This window comes from Branchiostoma lanceolatum, chromosome 14 (assembly GCF_035083965.1).
Source record: "Branchiostoma lanceolatum isolate klBraLanc5 chromosome 14, klBraLanc5.hap2, whole genome shotgun sequence".
Classification (NCBI taxonomy): Eukaryota; Metazoa; Chordata; class Leptocardii; order Amphioxiformes; family Branchiostomatidae; genus Branchiostoma; species Branchiostoma lanceolatum.
The window spans coordinates 13,270,304-13,296,819 of record NC_089735.1 but is presented as its reverse complement, the minus strand read 5'-3'; the positions used below and the strand labels follow the sequence as shown (position 1 = coordinate 13,296,819).

The window sequence follows — 26,516 nt, the reverse complement described above, 5'->3', positions numbered from 1 at the left end:
TATGTCATTGGTTGGTATTTTTTTCGATCTTTTGCTCGCTTGTTTTAGGCGCCCTTAGAAATGCCGCCATGGTAAGACCGACAAGACTTGTGAACGAAGGGGAGCAGTTGACTCTTCTCTGCTTGTCGGCCGGAAGTCCCCTTCCGAGTTTCACCTGGACTCGGGAAAACTCGGCTGCACTTCCGAACGCGGCCGTCGTCGACCCAGGTACCGGGACGCTGGTGATTGGAAGCGTTCTTCCCGAAGATGACGGAATGTACACCTGTACAGCCGACAATGGCGTGGACGTGGTGACTAGTAACGTCAGCTTTTCTGTCTGCCCTGATGTGAGGCATTTTCTTAATGCTTTTCAATATCAAATGATAAGCATCCAGTATTATTATTTACTGCGAGCTTGACAACTGTTGACTTTTTCACTTCTATGATAGGACGAACGATGGTACGAGCAATCATGACTGAAGATGGAGTAATTCATTTTGATACAATTCATGCAATCATCAATAAGGGGTTTGAGAATTCGAATTTCAATATTTTGTTTCAAAAGAATTTGCAAAAAGTATGAAAACTGAAAATTGATATTGATTATTGTGTTTAAAATTTACATTTGCATGTACATTTCTTTTTGGAATGTGCTTAGACATCGTTTTGTATTTGTTGAATGGGATGTATTGCAATTGATGTGTCTTTCATGGAGCAACAATTTTCTTTTAAATGAAAATTCCAAATTTACTGTTCCATTGCAAATATCAGACTGTGGACGTCATTTTTTGTTTTCATTATTGAATTTGGTGTATTGAGCTCCATATATTTACCGCATTTGTACAGTAATAAGGGGCTTTACTTGTACTGACAATCGCAAGTTTTAGACATTCTGTCGCGACTGTCACTGAAAATTCCAACTTGATTGTTCAATTGCAGATATCAGGCTGCAGTGACTCAAGTAAATGGTGTCCTAATTGGGCACGTGACGGCCAATGTGAGAGTAACCCTGGGTGGATGCTTCCTAACTGTCCCCTGAGTTGCGGTGTGTGCCACCCAGGTAAATAGAACGTCTCAAATTTTATGAAAAGAGTTAAAATTCAAAAAATTCAAATGGGAGAAGGTGGAGTGGTTACCAATTTTCTCTTTTGGCTACAATCTTCAAGTATAAAGGTTGTCATCGTGGTAATTGGACTACGGAACTTGTCTTATACTTTTAGAATAGCCATGCCAAACGAGCATGCTAGGTAATCAGTTATTTTGCTGTCCTCAGATTTACCTCATGAGTGTCTCACAACCAAGCGCGGTCGTTCATGGGATACCTGGGAGTGTAGTAACGTCACAAATGTCCCGGATGAAGTTCGGGCAGAACTCAATTTGGACACTTTTTATCAGGTCAGTTCGGACTTGTTCTTTTGGTATTTTTCAACTTTAGGTATAGATTGGTGCATAATAATGATAATGACAATGATTTTTGCATACGGAGTTTAAGCAATACAATACCGACTTATATCAGTGACACACACAACTTAGAATACTATAATTACTGTTAAAAGTTGTATAATAATAATAATAGTCTTTATTGCATGTTCCTGCCCAGATATGCTAAATGCACACATGGTCTATAAGAAGCAAAATACATAAAAAGAATTGATACAATTCTACATTCTAATCTTGTGAACTAAAGATCAAACAAATGGTGGACTATTGCTATTATTGATATACTGATATTGATAATCTAATACATGTAATAGTTTCTTCTCTCTTTTTGAAACATTTTGAAACATGACTACATAATTTGTCCATTATGTGCTCATTCTTACATGACATAAGGTATATGAAAGTGTCCTCCTGTGACATTTTTGTACATTTCTTGTCTAGTTCTATTGTTTTAAACAGCGATTGGCGCTCATCTTCATATAAGGAACAATCGAGTAAAAAATGGGTTTCATCTTCATGTAAATGGTCACATAATTTGCATGTTCTATCATTAGGAGGGGTACGGTTATGTCTGTCAGATTCTATGTGTAGGGAATGGTCACTGATACGAAGTTTACACATCGCTCAATAAAGAAAGATATACTCTTAGGAAGGTTGCGTGTTTCCAAACCTAGGCCTCCTCGATATTTATGGCGGCAGCCTTGAATATATATTTATATGACCCCCTAGCTTCTTTCTTCAGCAGATCTTCTGGGACGTTTGTATTAGTCACGAAAACTAACGGGGTAATTTTTCAAACATTAGAAATACCTGCATGCATACGGTATCCCGATCCTGAGCTCTTCCCTGCTGCCTGATGACGCCCTCCGGAGATGTTGCTACGACGTGCTGTTCATGTTAGCGGACAGGAGGGACCTGCGGGACTCGTACTTTAACGTCTATGGTAGAGCAGCCATCATGGCTGAATCCGAGGTAATTGGATACAATTTACATCACCTTAAATGTGAAATTGTTACCGTAACGCCAGATTTCTGAAAACTTTGAAACTTGAAACTTTATTCGTCAAGTGCAACATCGCAAACACTATGTCTGAATTTTGTTGCTTTTTACAGTGGTTTGTAAAAACATTTACATTCATACTTCTTAAAATCGTAATATTTACATATATAGCGGGAGATAAAAACAATTAAAAATAGTATATACGGAATAAACAACAGTTGACAACATCATATGACATAATACTATACTAGTGCTCCATAGCGACAATGTAGAGCGTCTTATAAGTACAGTCCATATCTCGGAACACGGCATTCTATCCTAGATTTCCTGAATATGACATCCATTCACAACATCTTAATCAAAATTATCATATTTTGCTGACAGCATTAGCGGACTAAGAGAACGTATGATACATAAAGACAAATTTAGTCTCATAAATTTTGTCTTCTTTGTACTCCCGATATACAATTCTGGATAACTTAATTAGGGGTAATATAAATGTGGATGATAGAAAACACATTGCAGTTGCCAAGAATAAAAGTGTACATGGGCCCTAGAGTAGCAAAATGCATTGTCATTATGGTTTTGTGGAAGTATGATGTCACGATGTGATCACCAGGTAACTCTGGATATCCCCGAACATTCAAACATGGACCCGAGTTTCAACACCCGGGCTCGAGGACTGGGGGGGACGGTGACTTTTCCGGTGTCGACAGGGGCCGAGGAAAATGTTCTGTGTTACCAACATGACAGGTATGCGAAGCCGTTGCCTGTGTAGACCGTATAAACCATGTTGTAGAGGGAGACCTTCGTTTGCTGTGGATGTCTTCTCGTGTTATTCTACAAGCAGAGGTTTCGGTCGTGTAGGGTAGGAGTCTACGGGATTTTTTTTACGTCTGTCTCCCTTCAAGAAAAATCCCGGACACTCCTACCCTACTCGACCAAAACCTCTGCTTGGAAAATATTACTTTGTATGTTCCCACAATACTATCTCTGCCTGACCAAATATCTATGTTTCATACAAATGCACACTGCAGTGCAACAAGCTAAAGCCAACAATGTAATGATAATACTCCAAAGAATTTGTGTTGAACTCAAGTAAGTTTTAAAGTATGTTTGATTAGATATTCACATTGGTTCTTTTCTATCGAAATTTTCCTGTAAATCAGATTAAGAGTGGAAGACATCTTCATGCACGAGTTTGCCCACGGTGTGCACAATATGGCGGCTAGAATTGTGATTCCGGACTTCAACGCTCGTCTGGAAGCGGCTTACCAAGACGCCTTGGCAAACGGACGATTTGCCAACACATATGCAGCCGACACCGTGTTCGAGTACTGGGCAGAAGGTGGGTAAAATCATACAAATGGCAATTGAAGAATGAACAGCGGGGGTGGATGTGAGAAACGTAACCACCATGGAACAATGACATGGAGGGAAGGAAGAACAAATGATATGGGCAGAAAAGCAAGGAATGCGAAAAATGGAATGTTGTCATGTTTTATCATTCTTCAGGGCCTAGGAGCGGAGCCATTAATTCGCCATCGAGCTTGAGTATTTAATTAATTCTTACAAATGCAAATTTAGAATCCATAGGGAACTCGATTTTTTATAAACGGTGTACAGAGTAATAAGGACTGATGTTAATTTCAGCGTGTTAAAATGTCATATGTACTATAAAAGCTGTTTAGCTACATTTTTCACAAGTTGTTTTTAAAGTATGTACGTTTTGCTTCGCCTTGTAAAGGAGTACAAAGCTACTTCGACGTAAACCACGAAAGGGACCCTCCTGACGGAATCCACAACCATGTCAACACCCGCGAGGAGCTCATGGTCTATGACCCTGTCTTGTACAACCTCGTCCATGAAATCTTTCCTTGCGAAAACAAGGTTGTTGACCGCTGTGAAAATGGTGTGTTACTAGTATTTCATTTTTATTGGGTTTTCGATTAAAATTCCGTTTTATGTTATTGTTAGCACGAGTACTCGAGTCGTGACGCCACAGATGGCCATGTGTGCCACCATTTCGTTCAACTCGATGTTGTTGTTAGCAAAAAGAAACGCGATAATCTTAAGTGTAAAAAGTCAAAGTGTCTTTCATCAGTTATAATGACATTACAATTAATTTGACTATTTGTTTTCTTCCAGACTATGACGAGTCAGAGATAAGGGTGGATTGTGAGAACGGCCTTGCTCGCACCAAAATCGACGGAAGTAGCATTTTTCAAACAAGTAATTTCCTCCATTGATTATGCTGTGTATAAAATGTTTTCATGGCGTTCTTTAAAGAAAAGAAAAATGGCTCAAGTTTCCCAACGATTTGACTGCTGTAACTAGGCGAGTTCCTTAGAATAGTCTCAGTGTCTGCGGAGCTTAACCTGTTTACAATCGACGCAAATGCACCGCTAACAGTATGTGTCGTATTGAGATCACTTGCTGGCGCCGAATGGCAGCCTGCCAGACCCTTGCGACAGTAATGTGCAAGTGTGGAGCAAATATGTATCTGTTGTGTATTACTAAGTATGTGATTCTAAACCCTGCTGCAATTCAGCACTGGCTGCCATTGCACGGATAATTTCTGACCAATAAACCAATAAACCATTATTATGATTGTGTAGATCTACAGCATTTGACACAAATGTTGTTCAATTGTTCGCAAGTATTTTGACTGCCGTTCCAATATGTCAATGCAGACAGAGACAACTGTGCTTCTGTAATCTGTGAAAATGGCGGAACTTGTATTAACGACATCAGCACCTACACCTGTAACTGTGCCTCTGGCTATGAAGGAGATCATTGTGAAACAGGTAAACAGGCTCTCTGGGGTCTTTTGGGGGGGGGGGGGGCTTATAGTACACTTTTGTTGATGACTATGGGCCAAATGGTTACGGACTGGCTGCACCCAATGCAAAAGAAGTTATCAGTCATCAAACGTGTATTAGAAGCCCCCCAAAGGCCCCAGAGAGCCTGCTATGGACGCTACATGTACTTGTATTATACGTGCACATGAACTAGCATAAAATAATCGTTACGGTGCTTTCTATGGAAAACCATTTTTTTCTATGGATGTTACCATTGTTACTTCTACGTTGACTGGAATTGTCTACTAGCCGTGGAGAAGAAAAGCTTTGACATGGAGGAAATACCATGCCAATCGTCTATGGAGACTTGTAGTATATTTGAGGCAATTACGGTTTGAATTTCTTTGAAGTACGCTAACTGTGATCCATTATGTCAATGCAGACATCGACGACTGTTATTCTGTGGTCTGTGAAAATGGCGGAACTTGCATTGACGGCGTCAACAGCTACACCTGTAATTGTATTCCTGGCTATGAAGGAGATCATTGTGAAACAAGTAAGTATTTCCAATGTAATTGCATGTTTTTGTACAGAGTAATCGTTTCTACACATGGAACTATAAAATTACAAGTAATAAAAAACGACTTACTACATATAAATATTACGCATATACTTTAGACTTACATACACTTCATCATCATCACCATCATCATTCTTCCGGGTTTCCGGATTTACATAAACTTCCTAGAAATAAATATTGCACATATACTAGTGACGAATTCATATAGTAATGACGGTTTAAGCGTCTAAACAATGATTAGCTGTGTGTGTTTAGGAGTTTGGCAAAGTAAGGGATCAGTGAGTCTCTGTAACGGTTGGTTCTGCATCTGATTGTTCTAAATATTTCTGAGTTTCTGGTGATTCTACTGTGTACGTCACTAGCCCTTGGGGGGAGCATTGCAGACTTTCAATATCTGCTATATGCTTGTCTTGTCTTGTTTTACAGTGATATCCATCACAACACGGACAACGCCTCTGGGCCCAACGACGACTCTATCCGGTCCAAGTTAGTTTGAAATATTATAAAATAACGATTTCTTTCGATTTATTGCATTTTTGAATGCAAATCTTTTTGGAAGAATTTGTCAGTCTTAATAAGCCCTCGAACATTTTTATTTCACTGTCTGTCGTATGTTTGTTTTAGTCGGCTTAAGAATTGCCGCCATGGTAAGACCGACAAGACTTGTGAACGAAGGGGAGCAGATGACTATTCTCTGCTTGTCGGGCGGAAGTCCCTTTCCTCCGCGTTTCACCTGGACTCGGGGAAACTCGGCTGCACTGCCGGCCTCGGCCGTCGTCGACCCAGTCACCGGGACGCTGGTGATCGGAGGAGTTCGTCCCGAAGATGACGGAATGTACACCTGTACAGCCGACAATGGCGTGGACATGGTGACAAGCGACGCCAGCTTTGATGTCTGCCCTGATGTAAGACGTTGCTTTGCATGTTCAAATGCTATGCCCAAATCGTGTATAGTCATTTGCCCCAAGCTTGATCTATTTTCTTGTAGAAGAATTTACAAAAAGTAATGAAAAGCTCTATATGAAGTCTATACATATGGTCTGTAAAGTATAAAAAAATGAAAATATTTTAATATCGACTCGTGGGTTTCTATTTAATATTTGCCAATAGAGGTGTCTTTGGAATGAACGTGGACGTCATTTTATATTCATTATTGATTTAACTCCATGTATTACCTCATGTATACAGTAATAAGGGATTTTACTTGTGTTGGCAGTCACAAGTTTAATCATTTAAACGTTCTGTCACGATCGTCATTGAAATTTTCCAACTTGGTTGTTCCATTGCAGGTATCAGACTGCAGTGACTCGAGTAGATGGTGTCCTAATTGGGCACGTGACGGCCAATGTGAGAGTAACCCTGGGTGGATGCTTCCCAACTGTCCTCTGAGTTGTGGTGTGTGCCATCCAGGTAGATAGAACGTCTCAAATTTCACCAACAGAGTAAAACTGCAAACGGGGGAATGGCGTAGTGAGACATTGGGCAAATGTTTCATCAACAACTGACAACTGTTACCAATCGTCTCATTTCGTTACAATCTCCAATGATAATACAAAAGATTGCATCGTGGTAATCAGACAACGAAACTTGTTTATTTGTTTATTATTTTGTTTATTGTCTATTTGCATATATGTACAATTATAAAAAGACAAACAGGGCAAAAAGGAAACATGCCGGGGAGGGGGGGGGGGGGGGGTCGGCAAAAGCCTAGGTGGCTTTTCATGGGGCTCCCCTAAACAAGACAATGGGAATTTTAACAAAATTATACATAATCAAAACTAAGGAAATTAACGAAAGAACAAATTGAAATTGTACCATAAATCCTAATGAAACAAATGGAAAAGAAGAGGACCTACAAAGTAAATTGAGTTGTTAACATAATAAGTAAGATTACGTTATATGATAAGTGTGATTACACTGTACATGATCAAATAACCATTTTCACTTCATAAAGAAATAACTTGAAGTCTTTGTGATCATAACTACCTTATACGTTTAGAATTGACACATGAATCCATGCCAAACGGACATGCTAGATATTGGTTATTTTGCTGTTCTCAGATTTGCCTGCTGAGTGTCTCACAACCAAGCGCGGTCGTGCATGGGAAACCTGGGAGTGTAATAACGTCACAGATGTCCCAGATGACGTTCGAACAGAACTCAGTCTGGACACTTTTTATCAGGTCAGTTCAGTTGTATAAATTTATTTCTGCATAATGAAAGCTGTAGTAAGACAATACCAAGATGTATATGACCTTCGTAGCCAGGAATACTTTTGTTGTAGTTTTAAAAAGACTAATAAACGCACTCTAATGTCAATTAGAATTAGATAGCTCAGGCAGTATATGTTAGTAAATTTTGTAACTTGATGAAGTCCGCTTTACGGTAGATTGTATTTTGTAAAAAAATATAGTAACGATGGAAATATTCGTTTTAATCATATTATAAGAACGTTTTAACACTTTAAATCTATGTTTGGTATGGAAAAAATTCATTTCTTATGCATTTTGACCATACTATAATGAACAAATCCATCTTAATATATATCTTTAGCATCACAAAGAGACGACAAGAAGTTGAACCTATGTATTAGAGTAGTTATAGAACCAATGTTTTAGATTAGTATTAGAAGTCCTGTCAGTGTCATTATATGTAGTTTATGACATTTATATCCGTATGCCTGTATGTGTACAATAAAGGTAATCGATTATTTATTGTTATCACTAATAAATCTCTTTTTACCAACAGGAAGGTTGTGTATTTATACGCTTCTTTCATCAGCGGACACTCTATTTATTTAAGACGTTTTGGATTAGTCACGAAAATTTACATAATTTTTCTACCATTAGAAATACTTGCACGCATATGGCATTCCCATCCTGGGCTCTTCTATTCTGCCTGACGACGCCCTCCGGAGATGTTGCTACGACGTGCTGTTCATGTTAGCGGACAGGAGGGACCTGCGGGACTCGTACTTTAACGTCTATGGTAGAGCCGCCATCATGGCCGAATCTGAGGTAATATATACAATTTACATTACGTTGAATGTGAGCCTCTTAAGCCATATATTTTGCATAATGACATTAGGTGTAATATGAGTAAGGATATCGATGATAGAATAACATATGGCAGTTTAAACAGGGAGGGCCCTAACATAAGACGATTTTTCACGCGCTCGTTCGTTCATTTTATCGCTAGTTGCCAGAAAGTGGGCAGGTTTTGATGAGTGAAAATTGAACACATTTATCCTGAGAACATATTTGAGTATCAAATGCATTCATACAGATCATAAACCCTTCACTCTCTACGTTACAACAGCTAAAAGCTGCGAAACGTTTTCGTGAATGAACATTTCTATTTTGTGCCCTCACTTTAGACGATCTCTCTTCATAACCTTGTGATGAATCTAAGTAAACAGAATTTTTTCCACCATCCCACCATTATCGTTAAAATACTATTTTGCGAAGGAAAAAAGAAGAAATGGAGTGTATATTTCTAATGCAAGTGAAAGCTGTGTGCATACTTTATTTACCTTTATCATCAACATAGTCGGTGGCAACAAACACGGTGTACTTAATGTATACAGGAGTGAGATCAGTAACAAATCCGTCTTAAGTTAGGGCACGTCTTATGTTAGGGCCCCTACCGTTAAGCAGAATGAATGCGTACTTGAGCTAGGGCTTGCAAAAAATAACTGTCTTTGTGGTGATGTGGTCTTCTGATGTTATAATGCGATAATTAGGTCACTCTGGATGTCCCCGAACATTCCAACCTGGACCCGAGTTTCAACACCCGGGCCCGAGGACTGGGGGGCACGGTGACTTTTCCAGTGTCGACAGGAGCCGAGGAAAATGTTTTGTGTTACCAACATGACAGGTATGCGGAGCCGTTGCCTGTATAGACCTTAGGGTTTACCGCAGGGAGTACGGTAATTCACTTTATCTCTTCACGGTAGCAAAATTTCACGGTGTAAGAAAAATTGAAGTTTTTACTGAACTTCAACTTCACGGTGGCGGCAAGTGATTTACAGAACGGATGTGTGAAGGAATCATGAATAACGAGTACAAGTACTCGGCGAAGATTAGAACAGGTTTTTCACAGTGTTGATAAGTTCACGGTACAGAGGTGACCGTGAAAACAGTGAACATAATGTTACAGTGAGAAAAACAAGAATTACAATATTCCCCATCTTGTAGAGGGAGACCTTCATTTGCTGTATTTTATTTATTTATCTATTTATCTATTCGTTTGGCTGTATACATGGTACAACAACCAAGGTTGCTGTAGATGTCTGTTATGGTGTATGCTCCCTTATAACTATCCCTGCCTGAGCAAATATATACGTTTCACACGAATTCTGTGCACTGTTTTTTGTGCTTGCAGTGCAAAGTGTTGTAACCAACAGGATTCCTATGGCAACAGGATTACTCGACCTTCTTCAAAGCATTTGTGTTGAAATTAAGTGAATCATGAAGTATGTTTTAATGAAATATTAAATACTTTTTTTTTCAATCGAAATTTTCCTGTAAATCAGCTTTAAAGTGGAAGACATCTTCATGCACGAGTTTGCCCACGGTGTGCACAATATGGCGGCCAAAATTGTGATTCCGGACTTCGATGCTCGTCTGGAAGCGGCTTACCAAGACGCCTTGGCAAACGGAAGATTCGCCAACACATATGCAGACGACACGGTGTTCGAGTACTGGGCAGAAGGTGTGTTAAGTTATTCAAATTAGTTGATAAAGAACAGCGGAAGTGAACATGATAGATACGATAATGACGGGAGACATAGAAGAAAGAAAAGTGATGACCAAAGAAGTAATCAAATAAATGGATAAGAAAAATCTCAAGGAAGGAAGAATGGATTGCGGTCATTGGGCTAGCTTTGTGGAGACTTCTCAGGGTAAAGCCGATGATTTGCTATCAAGTTTGAGATGAGACGTATTCCTTATAATGACAATGACAATGAACTTTATTGCATATTCATGCCCAACATGGGCTAAATGCATTAGGTAACATGAAGTAAAAGAAAAGGAACATTGTGCTATATTCCATTTAAATCTACATAGTCTCTTCTCTCTTTTTGAAACATTTCATTTGTGCACAAATTCACATAGTTTTCAATTATATCGTAGTTCTCAGACGACATGATACATGTGAATAACTCGTTATTTGTAAGATGCGCATATTTCCTGTCTAGTTGTATGGAACTTATAAGGGATCTACGCATGTCTGCGTATAGTAAGCTTAAGCATTCTGAAATAATATGTATTTCATCTTCTATACAATCATTGTCACATAATGTACACATTCTGTTATTTGGTGGAGTCTGGTTGTGCCTGCCAACTTCAATTTGCAGTAGATGATCGCTGATCCTTAGTTTAGTCATAGCTCGGCGATAGGTAAAATTTTGTATATCTAGATATTGTTAACATTGATAATGTTCAAGTCATAAGGAACTTGGTTATGGATGCACAGTGTACATAGTGATAAGAACCGGTGTTGATCAAAGCGTGTTAATGAATTACTATTCAAAAAGATGACAGCTGTTTAGCTATAAATTTCAGATGAGATTTGTTTCTAAACCATGGTTACAAGAATATTCATCAATCAGTGACTTAGAAAAGGTAACGAGATACGCACCTCCAAATTTTCGATGTCTACTGTACATCTTGATCACGGAATGACCCAGTCTCGCGAGAACACGAGACTAGGACGAGACTTGTGAAGATCGTCCTGCCTCCCCCTAGTCTCGTCCTAGTTTCGTGCTCTCGTGAGACTAGGTCATTCCGTGATCAAGATGTACAGTAGACATCGAAAATTTGGAGGTGAGAATCTCTTTATCTTTTCTGATTGATGACTATTCTTGTAACTGTTTAGCTATAAATTTCAGATGAGATTTGTTTCTAAACATGTTTTGCTCTGCCGTGTAAAGGAGTACAAAGCTACTTCTACGTAAACCACGAAAGTGACCCTCCTGACGGCATCCACAACCATGTCAACACCCGCGAGGAGCTCATGGCCTATGACCCTGCCTTGTACAACCTCGTCCATGAAATCTTCCCATGCAAAAATAAGGTTGTCAACCGCTGTGTGAAAGGTGTGTTACACATCTGTTTCTCTTTACGTTAGCGAGTAAAGTAACTTTTATTTAATATTTTACCACGAGGTGAGATGTTAAAGATGGATTTTCGCTAAATTTTGTCTTTTCTTAAGGAGATTTGATATTTCTGAGTGTATGCCAATGATACTTGACATTTTTTTCATCAGTTGTAATAACGTTACACTGAAGTTTACTATTTGTTGCTTTCCAGACTATGATCAATCTGAGATAAAGGTGGATTGCAAGAACGGGCTCTCTCGCACCACAATCTACGGAAGTAGCATATTTGCGTGAAGGAAGTTAGCATCATCAGCTTAATCACAGTAAACACTGTTCTTCAGACATCTTTCTCTAGGTATCCGTGAATAGTTTCATCAGGTTGGTAAGTCACTGAATATAAAGACTCTTTTTACACAACCAAGAGATTTATTCCACCGACGTTTCGGTGACCATCTGTCACATTCTTCAAGGCAATTCTGACTGGTTCACATGGTAATGCAGCACAGGTGTTGCTGCTTATACATAATGAGATGCATTCCCAAACGCAAAATATTTACGTATGTACAATCACAGGAGATGACATCACTATGCGGTCCCAAACGTACAGAAGTGTAACACATACACAACTATCAATAAAAAATCAATGCAACGATTATTATGTATAAGCAGCAACGCCTGTGCTGCATTACTATGTGAACCAGTCAGAAGTGCATTGAAGAAGGTGACAGATGGTCACCGAAACGTCGGTGGAATAAATCTCTTGGTTGTGTAAAAATACTCTTTTTATTCATCTTTAGATATCCTAGCTGGATAACAGCAAACCATACATGTTACATAATAGTACCCATTGTTCTAGGTCGGTGATACACTAAGTAATGTTTTCTTTTATGGAAATGAATTTGACAATTGCAAGTCATTTCCAGATCGATGTGCAATTCATACATTATATGACGTAATCTTCATAAAGTTATGTCTCTTCTTCTATGCTGAGGTATCGTATGTTTTAAAAAAATTAAAACGTTGCTTAAAGTAAGAAAGCTTGTGATTGATTATTGAAAGCCACTTTATGTTTAGATATTCTATTCCATCCTAAATTATATATGATTCGCAATGAAGAAGCCTGAAAATAGAGACGAAGTTACCTGAAACTAACGAATTTGTATGTCCATCTAATGGGTTGTGATATTTTTACGCTGATTTCAAAGTATGTTTAGCTGGCCATGGTATATCTGTACATTAAATATCACACTTATTCAGTAATATATCTAGTTCAGCACATAAGTTTGACACAAAGTGCAGGTTTGTCATGTTGTCGACAATATATGGTATATTTATTAAATCTGTACAATAGATACATGCTATCCCATACTCCATAGGCGATGAAATATAGATACGTAGGAACTTGGAATAAAAGAAAAGAAAAGCTTCCGATGAAATGTTCAATTTCTTTGTGAGGTAAGTTAGTAAGTTGTAAGTTAGTAATCATTGCATGGTGATGTCCTGGTAGAATACTGTAAACGCATTTAAGTTCGCGTGGTTTTTATTTCGCGGCAGGGAGAAAATGGAGTGTTCCCGGGGGTTTAAGTTCTCGTTTGAAACAATAGTAGCGGTACAGTCATAGGTGAGAAAAAAGTTTCGCGGGGGTTTTAAGTTTGCGCTGAAAACCGCGAACATAAAACCACCGCGAACATTTCTGCATTTACAGTAACACAGCAGCATCAATCACCACCAAGATAAATCACACTCCGAAGTCAGTTGGTGTTCTGCCTCCGCCACAAGCTTTATAAGGATAATACAGAAAGAGCATTTTTTTTGGTATCGGATGCCAATGCTTTTTTGTTAGGCCACAGCAAGTAATTTTTGTGGATGACATCAGCGCGCTCATTAATTTTCAACTGATTTCGTAATAAAAAAACAAGAAATTCCATTGCCCTCCGACGGTGGTCAACATGCCAAAAATGGGCAAATATGTCGTAAACGTTGACATTCTAAGGTGTTTCATTGCATATGAATACCCACTGTAGTTCCTGCCCATGATGGTATGACAAGCTGTTTCTGCGTTTGTTCTAGTTAATTGAGCTGTATACACATCTTCAAGAACAGTTTAATGTTGACAGTCTAAGGTGTTTCGTTGCATATGAATACCCAGTGTGGTTCCTGCCCATGATGGTATAATAATAAGTTTATTGCAGATTTCTGCCCGAGGGCTAATTGCAAACAACATACATAAAATAACAGGGTACAAAATAGGTATAAACGCGACTAGACTGGACTATACAAACGTAATTGTCAATAACTAGTGAAGGGTTTGACTTCTCTTTTGTAAACAATGGAAGACGTAATGTCCCACCTTTTCTATAATTTGTGGGTTTTTGGTGGTTAAAAGAAGAATGGCCCTTTTATAATAACAAGCTTTTTTTGTTCTAGCAAGGACATTATATAAATAATGGGGGGGGGGTCTAGTTAATTGAGCTGTATACACAAGATGTTTCATCGCATATGAATACCCAGTGTAGTTGCTTCAGATGATGGTACAACAAGCTCTTTTCTGCATTTTTCGTAGTTAGTCTATTGAGATGTATACACATCTACACGGACATGTTTACTGTTGAATCAAGGAGGTTTTACATTATATATCATAATGAAACCTCATCGGTTGAATACAGGAATAAAAGACCTGTTGGTCATGATATCATATTTCGTCGCCTCAAAATTTGAAAATATAATAATCTTGGGTTTTTTTGGCCGCCTTGTTTTTTTTACCCTATCTCATTAATTTTGGAGTCTGCGGAGGATGTCATCCATAAAATTTACTTGCTGTGGCCTTACGTATGTATATATTCTGAGATTATCTGTACTTTAGGTTAACATATACATAATGTTGTGGGGGGGTGTAATATGCCCCAGGACCGGGTCACAGTCTTCGTATACGGCAGGTCTACAAAAGAAAATTTAGAGAATTCTTGGGAAAGTTATGGGTATTGCTTGTGGAACTCAACTGTCTTAATGTCACAAAAGGTGATTGATCCTTTACGTTATCGACCGACAGTTCTGTAATAATCTCGCTGAAAATATAATTTAAAAAATCGTACGAAGAAAGTGACCCGACCTTCAGGAAAGCTCTAATCAGCAGTTTAATCTGAGATCTCTTATTCTCCTGCAGCCTAAGATAATTATGATGATTATGTTTCTATCAAGCATGACAAGTAAGATGACAAATGGGTGATCGGTGAGAGGTTATCTGACTCACATCTCGACACTCCTTGTCCGTATAATGGGGTTAATCAACTAGCACTCGGCCTCAGGCGACAATTATGCCATGGAACCAAACATGCATGCCCCAGAATCGATTCGTTCACACTTCAAGGAACAGCTCTACCAATCAATGGTTAGAGTGTTAAGTTGGGCCAAAATCGAGGGTCATGGGGTTCGATTCCCTAACATGCCCAGATATATGTTGTGCCCTTGGGAAATACACTTTACATGTTGTTCCTCACTTTACTCAGGTGAAAATGAGTGCCTATAACTAGCTTCGGTTAGGGACGTCGTCCCTCGGATAGGACAAATGGTGGACCCGTGTTTGAGGGGCGCCACACCTCAAAGAACGCACCACATTTATCTAAAAGAGTAGGGGTCTTCCCGGTGTGAGCGAATCAAACATCACAGTCAGGTCTCCAGGTCGACATCCTGAAAAGGTGATAGTCGATGGTCATGATCACTTGTCATGTCAATTCTTACTCGTATGTAGCACAAACCAAACAGCACAATTCAATCAGTTGAACTAAACAAATTATTAAACCCCATGTTTTCCGACCTTCGGCCGAGAAGTTGTTTTTTTACCTTTGTGATGGTTAGACCCTCAAATAAAATGTTCAAAAACATTCTGGGACATTCTGAAAACCTTGTGACTGAATCACGTCAAAATGTGTCACAAAACGACCCCATGCTGTGTAGGTCGGGGAGCTGCGTGACGCACAGGGCGTCAGATATGTCCACACAGGACCTCTGCCCTCATCAGGGGAAGATTTCGAAACTTTGTGACAGATGGAACGTCACATCATCTAAGAAAACGACCTTGTGCTATGCCTATGTGACTACCGTGCCTGAAGGACGCCTGGGTATGTCCATGAACTTTTTGATGAACTCTCCGAGCACCTGTCCACGAACAACGAAGCCATCTTGAGTTTAATTTGTCTCATGTGCCCTTTATCTGCGTCATTAAGTTATCAAACGTCGATAAATATGTCGTTTCGAAACAAAACAACTGGAGGTGTTAATTCAACTAGAAGACGAGTGGCGAGAATATGATTTATGGCGCTGCTATATACATTTAGCAGTTCACTCTTCTATGAAGAACAAATCGTTTTAAATTACCAGTGAAACGATTTGATAGTCCTGTGTAAGACTTTTATTGGTATCAAGCCAGGCCACAATTTTACGACTTTGCCTTCGGTACTTTGTTAACTATTCTCTGTCTGGCACACTCCTCCGGCCGAATCACACGCCCTGTTAGAACGCGTGCGGCATCTTGCCAGAACAAATTTGCATTCTCTCCGGAACACTCACCCCTGACACCCCAATTATACCATAAATCGCCAGGTTTAAAGCAGAGCCCGACAACCAGAGACTAGAAAATCCAGTGGCGGCTTTACATTGATCCCACGACAATACTTGTATCACTTCACAAAATCTATTCACCTGACATGTCTTGCTAAAAAATTTCTATGGCAATCAAGAAGTCGTTCTTTACAGTGTGAGATAGGTACCCCAAGATAATGTATATCATAATCAACAGGATATTTCATACTGATTACATTCTAGTGTAGTCTATCATTACAATACTACTCAATATAGGTCACAGTTATACACGTCGCTGCATAACACAAATTTCGTAGTACTATATTACACGCCAAAGCAGTATGCACAATTAAGCCCACATCATCAAATCAGTAAGTTATGAGTCACCCATGACACAAATTAGTCCAAATCTGTTCTACGATGTCAATATTGAAACTTTATTGAAACTTTATTCTTCAAGTGCAACATCGCAGACACTGTGTCTGAATTGTGTTGCCTTTTTACAGTGGTTTGTAAAAACATTTACATTCATACTTCTTAAAATCGTAAAATTTACATATATAGCGGGAGATAAAAACACAGTTAAAAATAGTATATACGGAATAACCAACAGTTGACAATAGCATATGACATAATCCTATACTAGTGCTCCATAGCGACAATGTAGAGCGTCTTATAAGTACAGTACATTTCTCGGAACACGGTATTAACAAACGTCATTGAGGAATATATGAAAGGATGCCGTAGACTAAGTATGTATCGTCTAACGCTCTGTGTTAGGGTCGCAGCAATTCCGACGTACTTTGTGTAGGCATTTCGCCGTACTTCAGGTAGGAATATGCACCGGGTGGTGAAAAGGTTTTACTGGTAAATAAACGACGACTGGGCATGAATAATACATGGCCTTGTGTCCGGCACTAATTTGTAGAGAAAGTAGTTCTACCCAGTTAGGCATTCAATGCCGGCCGATTCCCCAATAAACTGTTTTATCGTCCATATCCAACCCAGCGTATATGAAACACTATAGGGGTACAACTGACAATGGATGACCCAAAATAAATGGGGTAATGTATGCACATTGTGACATTGTCCATCTTTTCAGGCAAGCTATATATGTGAAGGGCGGCTGTCAAGTTCGCGGACTGCCACCCCCCACCCACATCGCACCTGACATTCTGATGTAGTCTCTACCAGACTAACCGCGCCGGCTATAGGTAGAACATTTACCGGGGGATTTTGGCCATGGAGGGTTTCATTCGCAGGCGCATATTGGACCCTCTCTCCGTAGCCGACTCCCTCCATACAATTGACTCTATTTGGCCAATTTCTACTATTTTCCCAGCGACCCGCGGATCGAGGCTGGTAGAGCCTAATTCCGATGCATTAAGCCGCCTTTTTGTTACATAAGGGTAACCATTGCCTTCCGTCGGCTCTATGTGTAACGTTACAATACCCTTTCTCTGCATTCAAAGACCGATTTTGTGTTCGCTTCTAGATCTTGTAATGCGATTTGGCTCTTACATGTAATTTGCTTCAGCTTAATTTCTACAGGAACAGACGCCATTCAATGACTGTAGGGTATGACTATTCCAGTTATTTAATAGGTATTCTCTCGACAAAGACCAATTTTGTGTTGGCTTTCTGCAATCCGATTTGGCTCTAACCTGTAATCTACCCCAGTTTAATGTCTGCAGGAACAGACAAATAAACTTTAAGGGAAAGCTGTTCAACAACTGTAAGGTATGACTATTCCAGTTATTTAGGTATTCTCTCGACAAAGACCAATTTTGTGTTGGCTTTCTGCAACCCGATTTGGCCCTAACCTGTAATCTACCCACAAGTTTAATGTCTGCAGGAACAGACAAATAAACTTTAAGGGAAAGCTGTTCAACCACGGTAAGGTATGACAATGCCGGTTATTTGTAAAAAAAAAAGAGGTACAATCAAAGGGATGTTTTGAAGTTTTAAACTTCTTCTGCTTGTTGTGTACGCGGTATGATCACAATGGACATGTCGGACAATGACATGACATGCTAGCTAATTAGATAGATTACAGGTACGGGGAGGTTTTGTGCCGCGAGGTGAAAACAACGGACCTTGACATTACACCTGGCTAGTACAACCATTCGACTTTTCGCCACACTCTGTCGAAGCTCTTTCAATTCTTTTCTAACACACATGGAGATGATATTTTTCCCAGCCGCTGAAAGTTTTTCCTAATAGCAAGTTATGCAACAAGTATATAGTATGTTAGGTGAAAACCTTGATATTCAAAGCTCTGTCCTTCTTTTCAAACACACATAGAGATTATATTTTCCCCAGCCGCTGAAAGTTTTTCCTACTAGCAAGTTATGCAACAAGAATATAGTATGTTAGGTGAAAACCTTGATATTCAAAGCTCTGTCCTTCTTTTCAAACACACGTAGAGATTATATTTTTCCCAGCCGCTGAAAGTTTTTCCTAATAGCAAGTTATGCAACAAGAATATAGTATGTTAGGTGAAAACCTTGATATTGTTTTTTCTTTATCTATGTGCTGCATTATCCACAAACGCCAGGGTGAGAAAAAAAGAAGACGCTGCTACAGGAACAAAGGAGCTGTTATTTCAGTTTGTCATGAATAAGCAAAAGTTCAAGCGAATAAAAAAACCCGAAACTGATTATTATAACATTGTTAAGCGTTTGGTTACACAAAAAATAGCTATAGGTGTGGCAAAAGTTAGCCTCCTTCGCAGGCTTCCTAGAACGGTGGCGTAGCGTTATATATTTGGGGGAGGGGGGTGACGCGATTTCTTACACGGGCCAAAGTTCTCTAACGCCGACCGCCTTTCAATCCAGGCGAAAAGATAGAAAGGCGGTCTTCCCTCATAACTCCATCGGCAGCGAAACTCCATTGCCGGCATTAGAGAACCTTGGCCCGTGTAAGAAATCGCGCCACCCCCTCCCCAAAATATATAGCGTTAGAGGCTAGGAGGCTAGGCAAAAGTAAGGTACGAAGAACCCCAGCCTGTGGATGACCGGTCAAGAGAAGTTAATCATCATCATTATCATCATTATCATTATCATCACCATCGTTACGCAACAAAAGGAGTAATAATGGGGTATAAAATGTTCCCATCGTGTGATACACCGCCAGACTATACGTCCGATGACTGTAATAAATCTCTTAATCAGATGTAAGTGGCCTACAGTAGTTGCGATTTCTTCCAGACCTATGAGTAAAGTGAAAAAGACCTTGACAATACCCAAAACCTGCCGCCCAGTCAACCTTTCTAGTACGCTAAAGCCTTTCCAAACTATGTTTTGTACACTAATCTTTTAGAATCCGATAAATGAAATAGTTGAAAGCAGAAAGACGGATAAAAAGGGGTTTTCTGGTCTTCTTTTCTGTACTTATAGTATTTATAGAATTGGACAACCATATCACACAAAACAGATTTTGCTTTTAGGCTGCATCAAGTAATTCTCATGGATGACGTCCTTTGGAGACCCTAAATCTAATGCGAGAGCGCGAAAAAAACCAAAAAGGGCCGAAAAAAACAAGATGCCTAGATTTGAAATATAATAGTCGACGACACATGTTAGGACACAAATTGAATGAGAGAACACAGTGAAATAACTAACAATTTTTTATTCATCATGAAAACAGCAATGATTTGAATAAATCAGATGAAGTTGAACAGCAGTTGTTGTCCTGTCCTGTTTCTTTCCATGGCCATGATCCCATTGATTAACTCTTTGGTCATAGTTACAGTAAGCGGAATTTCTTGGGGGTTTTTCTGGGAACAGACCAAAATCAATGCGCGCGCGGACGTCATCCATGAAAATTACTTGGTGTATCCTTATAGTAACTCTTTCAATCCATCCATGGCCAAGGTTTAACGAGAAAGGCATTTAGAAAACTGTAACAGATCCAAATATCTGGTCTTTTATAGTACTTCTAGGCGTGTCTATTGTTTGTCAAAAATGCTTGCGTGACCAAACATGAGCTCATAGCACTGGGCTTTTTATGAACGTCAATCACAAAGTCTTCATCAACAGCCGCAGGCTCCTAAACATTAAATCTGAATTTGGGGGAGGGCGAAGTGTTTTCCAATGCCGTCTGCCTATCATACTCACCTCTGACCTTAAGACCGTCAGGTTGTAAATATTTGGTAAAAACTCTTTATGTGTGTGGTTCTGTGATATATTGTGTAATATATACTATGCTTTTACTGAATGTTTGAACCGAGGAAGACAAGTCTTACAGGTTGAAGGATAAAAAAATACCAAATGACGATATCCATTTCAAAATCTGAAAACAAATCGGCCCCCGCAGTTCGAAAAAAGCCGCTAGGTGGCCAAACTCTTTACAATTCATCATGACCCCAATAAATATCTGGTATCAAAAGATCACGACACAAAATATAAAAGCTGGAAGTTCTCCTGTAGTACCGCATAAGTCACCAGGTGGAACCTACCCTTTTTTCGACACCTATCACCATACCGAATATCATTAATATCGACCCATACAAACAAACAAAAAACAAACAAGCACACTCACACTCACACACACACACACACACACACACACACACACACACACATATATACACATACACACACACACACACACACACATACATACACAAACACACACTCACACATACACACACACACACACACACACACGCACACACACACACACACATATACATACACACACACATATACACACATACACACACGCTCACACATACACACACATACACACGCACACACACACACACACATACATACACACACACACACACACACACACACACACACACACACGTACATAAGCAACCACCCATAAATGGCACCAAAAATATAAACTTCTTGGTAAATTTGATAAGTAAGATGGAATTCTGTGGTTCGTACATGTGAAGTGTGACCATATGTATGAGGTATGAGTGGAAAACCGGATTCGCTTCGAAGTCAAAGATGAGAAAGAGCTCACTATAACAAGTGGTTCCATAAGTTGATCAAATTTGTTTCTCATTCAAAATTTTCACCTAGATAAACAACACACCTAACTTTACACCAACCCCCTGGAATGTCGGTAATGACGTCGATAGCGACACTGACTAATACCAGATATGACATTCACTGTAATTAAGAGGCAGTCTTTTCAGTCCAGTCGAGTAACTTTGTTCAACTGCGCTTCAATCTCACATAAGGCCGGTCTCTCATTGTGAGAGCACACCTGAAGTTTAACCAGACCCGACCAGGAAAGAGCACCACTGCGATATCTTCTTTTCAAATTCGAAAGATACGTTAACTTAGCCTTCAACGCTAAGGTTTCACTGAGGAGGTATTGACTGACGTGAATTGTTTGACGCCGGTTCCGGTGCGGAAGTCCTTCTGAGGTGCGGGGCTCGAGGAGACTTTGTCCCGCGGCGGCGACACGAGGAACGTGCCTATTCCAAAAGGCGGTAAGCCTCATATCAAGTTTTTCACGTGTATGTAACGTTAGTAACTACGAAATAACATGAGATGATAACTTTCTCAGGAAACAAGTCTTTAAACATCCTGTGCTAGTTAAGGACTTCAGTACATAGATATTATGGCTTGTTGTGAGAAGATAGGCTGACTGTCAGCGGAAGGCTACTCAGAACTGTGTCGTAACGTGTAGGACCTTGTATCTGTGTACATGTGTACATATATGTATGAGAAGGGCATTTTCGGCGTGTTGATGGCACCACGATACAAGTAGACGTATACTAAAACCGCTGCTAATTTTACATCGGTTGTATAGTTTGGGCATTTTTTTACAGTTCAAGACGTTACAACTGTATCTTAGGGCACTGCCACACTTATGCCGCTGAGGAAGTTATTTTCTACTTTGACCCATCGATATCGTTGAGCAGTCTAGTTATCAAACCAAATTTAAAAAATTACTTCTTCGACTGAAAACTCAACCGAACGGAAAAAAATTATTAATACGCAACTCATGCGGGCTTTTATATACGTACAAGTGTGACAGGGGCTTTACTAGTGTATTGTGTTGTGTTGTGTCGTTACGTTTGTTAACACCCCGGAGGGTCAGCGGAAATTCCAGATTTTCCTTTAAGTGGCGTGGCTAACTTTTAGGCCCTAAATCAACTGTTCGCCTTGGTCTGGACAAAATAATAACAGCCCACATCCGACGTTGTGTGTCATCGACCCCGAAAAGTTACTGTGCATGGAAACGCTTCGACTGGCATGGTCTTAAACATAGCCCGTTCTGTTTGGGACCAGTTGCTGTTGAAAGACCTTGGAGATTGCTCAGCGCTCCCGTAGCGATCTACCACCTTGACAGTTAAGGCTACTCTGGTATATGTAGCCAGGGGGGTGTCGGGGGGTTCGAACGACCCCCCCCCCCACCCCACACACACGCGCACGCTCAAGGATCCGCTTTTTCATGTCCAAGATTTTTTTTAGGGCGGACTGATTTGTCATATTTTCTGTGCAGCGTTACATCACTTCGCTCAGCAATATTTTACATTTCCGCCGATTGAAACCCCACAAAAACTTGAAACTGTTGACAACATTGACCAAGACGTAGATCAAAATTAAACATAAGACTACAGATTAGTATTGAGAGGGAATCTGCTTTACCAACTCTGGGGTGTTTCGCACGAGAAAATGCAGAATTACAAATGAGTTTTTTTATGAATAAAGATGGGTCGTGTGGCGTATTTAAGTGGGGTCGTGTGGCGTAACGGCAGGGTGTTTGGCTCAGAACCAAGAGGTCCCGAGTTCGAATCCCCCTGACGCCACCGATGTTGTGCTCTTGGAAAGGCACTTAACACGACTTCGCCCTGGTGTACAAATATGGCGTGGTACTGTTAATTAATATAAGTTATAAAAACCTGAGTGCAGCGCGTCGTCATTGTCTGTCAAAAACCGAAGTAAAAATAAAAATAAAAATGAAATAAAGAAGGGCTGTGTGGGTCTGCTCTATATATTGACTCGGCGTGTAACTTTGAAGGGTTTTAGCTCTCGGCTGTGTAGAATGTTCCTTGAACTGCAGGTCTGAATCTACAGTGTCTGGAGCTCAGTCTTCTCTACCTTTCCACTTTCTTCATTTCTTCGACAGCTGGTTATTCAGTGTATTTGCTTAGAATGCCTGGCGGTTGATATATAATGGTACGTCTCTAAATGTCCCGGCCGGCTACTATGGCCGCCACGGACGGTCTATCTGTTCAGGTGTTGAGAGTCTTTTTAAGTTGTCCTTGTGCCGTTTTCTCGGGAGCCCCCTGTCTCCGCACCCGCAGGCCAGTTTTTAACCCCAATTTTTATATGGACACATACGAGGGCGGGTCAATGAAGATTTTGCATGACACGCTTCCAGTTAATGTAGGGAGCTGAAAGGTCACATGTACTCGTACAATGAAACATATCAGAGGACTAGAGAAATATTTTCCAGACTGCCTTTGTATACTTGAATGTAGAAGTCCCCATGCAGATCAGCCCTGATACCTTCAATCAATCTTCACTACGCTTGACATGTACACATACTAGTGCCTTGCTAGAGTACTAGACGGATGTCCAACTTTCTATACCGACTATATTTTCCTCACAAAACACACTGCATGTCACGAAACATCTGACGCAACATGTTAAGCTATGCCAATTTTAAGGTGTGTCTTGTTTTTAAGTTGTTTTTTGTAACAACCAGAATTGCTGTTCGCACGTTTAACCTTTAACACCCGTCGGTGCTATCCTTTGCAATCAGAAGTAGAAGGAACAAAGTGTACCATTCGTCATGTCAAGATGTAGATGTGAAAGAAGAATTTAAATGGTTCATCTTGTTTGTGATTTGGTTGTTTTAGTTGCAAAATTCGCTTCTCTCTGAGAGTTATAGTCGCCGTCACGGTTGTCAGCTCTATTCAACATGTATCAATGAATACATAATCAGCCAACTTTTAATAGAATTCTGCTCGTGGTGAATTACACAAGGTGGGTTTTGTAAAATGATATGTAACTCACTAAACCTGTGCAGACCCTACCCATGCATTCCCTATACGTATACCCACTTCCTTCATCGTGAATATTTTGGCATAAATGAGGGGGGCTGAGCACAATAAGAAGGCCAGTTGTTAACTAGATACAAAGGAACATATAACAAGACAATTTTTTCTTAGGCCCCCTGACATTCTTTGTGTAACCTAACTTTTGTCAGGCCTTGTCAGGTACATTGTATTCAGGCATAGGCTGATGTTTCTTAATCTAATTGAATAGAGGATCACCTGGGGAATTCAGTAGAATACTGAATGCTTTTTGATGCGCACGGGACCAATGGGTACTTATACTGTAATAAGTATTCGTTTTTACTTCCTAAAATTATTATCTATTGGAAAATAACTCCCCCCCCCCCAGAGTTTAGGACTCCTTTAACATGTTGAAGGTTGTGCCGTGTGGACCAATCAGAACATCCAATTTAAATCCGTTTTTCTGTCCTGTCTGTATTCAGATTTCAGAAGCCGTGAAACTATTTTCAGATTTCCGCACACTATCAGCACGTGGACATCTAAAACGGTGTCAACCATTATCAGATACACTTGGTGAACTATGGTTGAAACATGAGATGGGGTGACGCACTATTTGAACTTACAGGTCCAATGACAAGCGAGATATAAAAGCGCGAGATATCGACATAATACATCACAAACACCCAAGCTGTGTTCATCTTTCCTAAGACTACAGGATCACATGAATCAAGGCATGCGTGGCGATGAAAAAGTCCTTGACACCTCTCTCAGTTATAAATCCTTGTCAAATACATACAGTGCCTACGGGAACACGAAATTGGAGGGGGAAAGTGTCGAACTGGTGGAAAAATTGAGACATATACAGCACGATATGGGATCCAGGTGTCAAAGAAATATCTTTGAAAGAAAGCTACAGACGCGTTAGATAGCATCCAAACGTTCAAAAGGTCAAAAAAGTTCAGTTGGTTTAGATGTCTGTACATCGTCATTGCCACTGTGACACGTGAATAGAGATAATAAAGGTGATTAGAAGTGCGGCACGTTGATTCAAGTATTCTGGTGGGTCGACAAATGTCGCCACACCTGACAGCTAGAGTGGCCCATGATCTATCTTTGCCACAGGGCTGTCGCCGAGCGCAACAATGACGTCTCTAGCTCCACTCCGGTGAATACGTGACATGACCTAAGTTCACTCTCTATCAGATTCATCGACGAATGGTGGCTGCAAGGGCCCTGTCACACGTTTGCGTATGTACAAGTGCGCGTGAGTTCCGCAGTAACATTTTTTTGGTTTAAGTAAATTTTGCGGTGTTTTCTACTTTGACCCACCATTATCAAACCAAAGAAATTACTTCTTCGGCTGCAAACTTAACCTAAACCAAAAACATGTTAATACGCAACTCATGCGGGCTTGTATATACGCACAAGTGTGACAGGGGCTTTAGCGATTTATGGGGGGACCCGTACGCTTTGAGAGTCTATTGCATTAATGTACACGTATTCCTACAGCCAAGTAAACGTCTGTTACTTGATTCAATCTATGATATAGTAGTTTACCTGGTAGTTTTCTAAACAAATAGAAGTCAGCGTCTATTCTTAAAAGACATTATGCTGTTTAACTTTCCGTAACATTTTATCAAGTACGTACGTACGTTTATGCGTTTTAAAGCGGTGTCTTTCTTTCATAGAAAGCTGCGGCCGAACATGTTGGCCTAACCAAGGCTTAACTAAAAACTCACTCATGCCAGTTAGTCAACTGTGAAATCATGACAAAATGGACATTGTCGTAGTCAATTGTAGTCATCATGCATGTTATACAAAGCACATTACGTCTCCTAACGTTTAGCTGTCAATAATCGTTAAACGTTCCACAGTTGAAGTGGTCGAATGTACAAACGTTACGTAGATCATTAGCTTACCCTTGGTACGCAGACAACTATATTGATAATTGAGCTGGTTGTACAGATGAATTGGATAACCTTTTTCCATGTCACTGAACACCTGAAACGCTCGGCTCTCATCGCAGTCTTGTCTGAAGAA

General features: G+C 40.0%; 1 protein-coding gene across 1 annotated transcript in view; it reads left to right on the top strand.

Annotated features, from left to right (window-relative positions):
• LOC136448452 (uncharacterized) overlaps positions 1-26,516 on the top strand; it is a 75,029-nt gene that overhangs the window by 31,477 nt on the left and 17,036 nt on the right. The window contains exons 5-19 of the mRNA XM_066448017.1: positions 49-326; positions 919-1,039; positions 1,253-1,374; positions 2,224-2,391; positions 3,038-3,171; positions 3,588-3,766; positions 4,166-4,330; positions 4,567-4,650; positions 5,112-5,225; positions 5,662-5,775; positions 6,226-6,285; positions 6,424-6,704; positions 7,089-7,209; positions 7,861-7,982; positions 8,649-8,816. Coding sequence (XP_066304114.1) covers positions 49-326; positions 919-1,039; positions 1,253-1,374; positions 2,224-2,391; positions 3,038-3,171; positions 3,588-3,766; positions 4,166-4,330; positions 4,567-4,650; positions 5,112-5,225; positions 5,662-5,775; positions 6,226-6,285; positions 6,424-6,704; positions 7,089-7,209; positions 7,861-7,982; positions 8,649-8,816 — 2,231 coding nt within the window. The remainder of the gene's footprint in view (positions 1-48; positions 327-918; positions 1,040-1,252; positions 1,375-2,223; positions 2,392-3,037; positions 3,172-3,587; positions 3,767-4,165; positions 4,331-4,566; positions 4,651-5,111; positions 5,226-5,661; positions 5,776-6,225; positions 6,286-6,423; positions 6,705-7,088; positions 7,210-7,860; positions 7,983-8,648; positions 8,817-26,516) is intronic.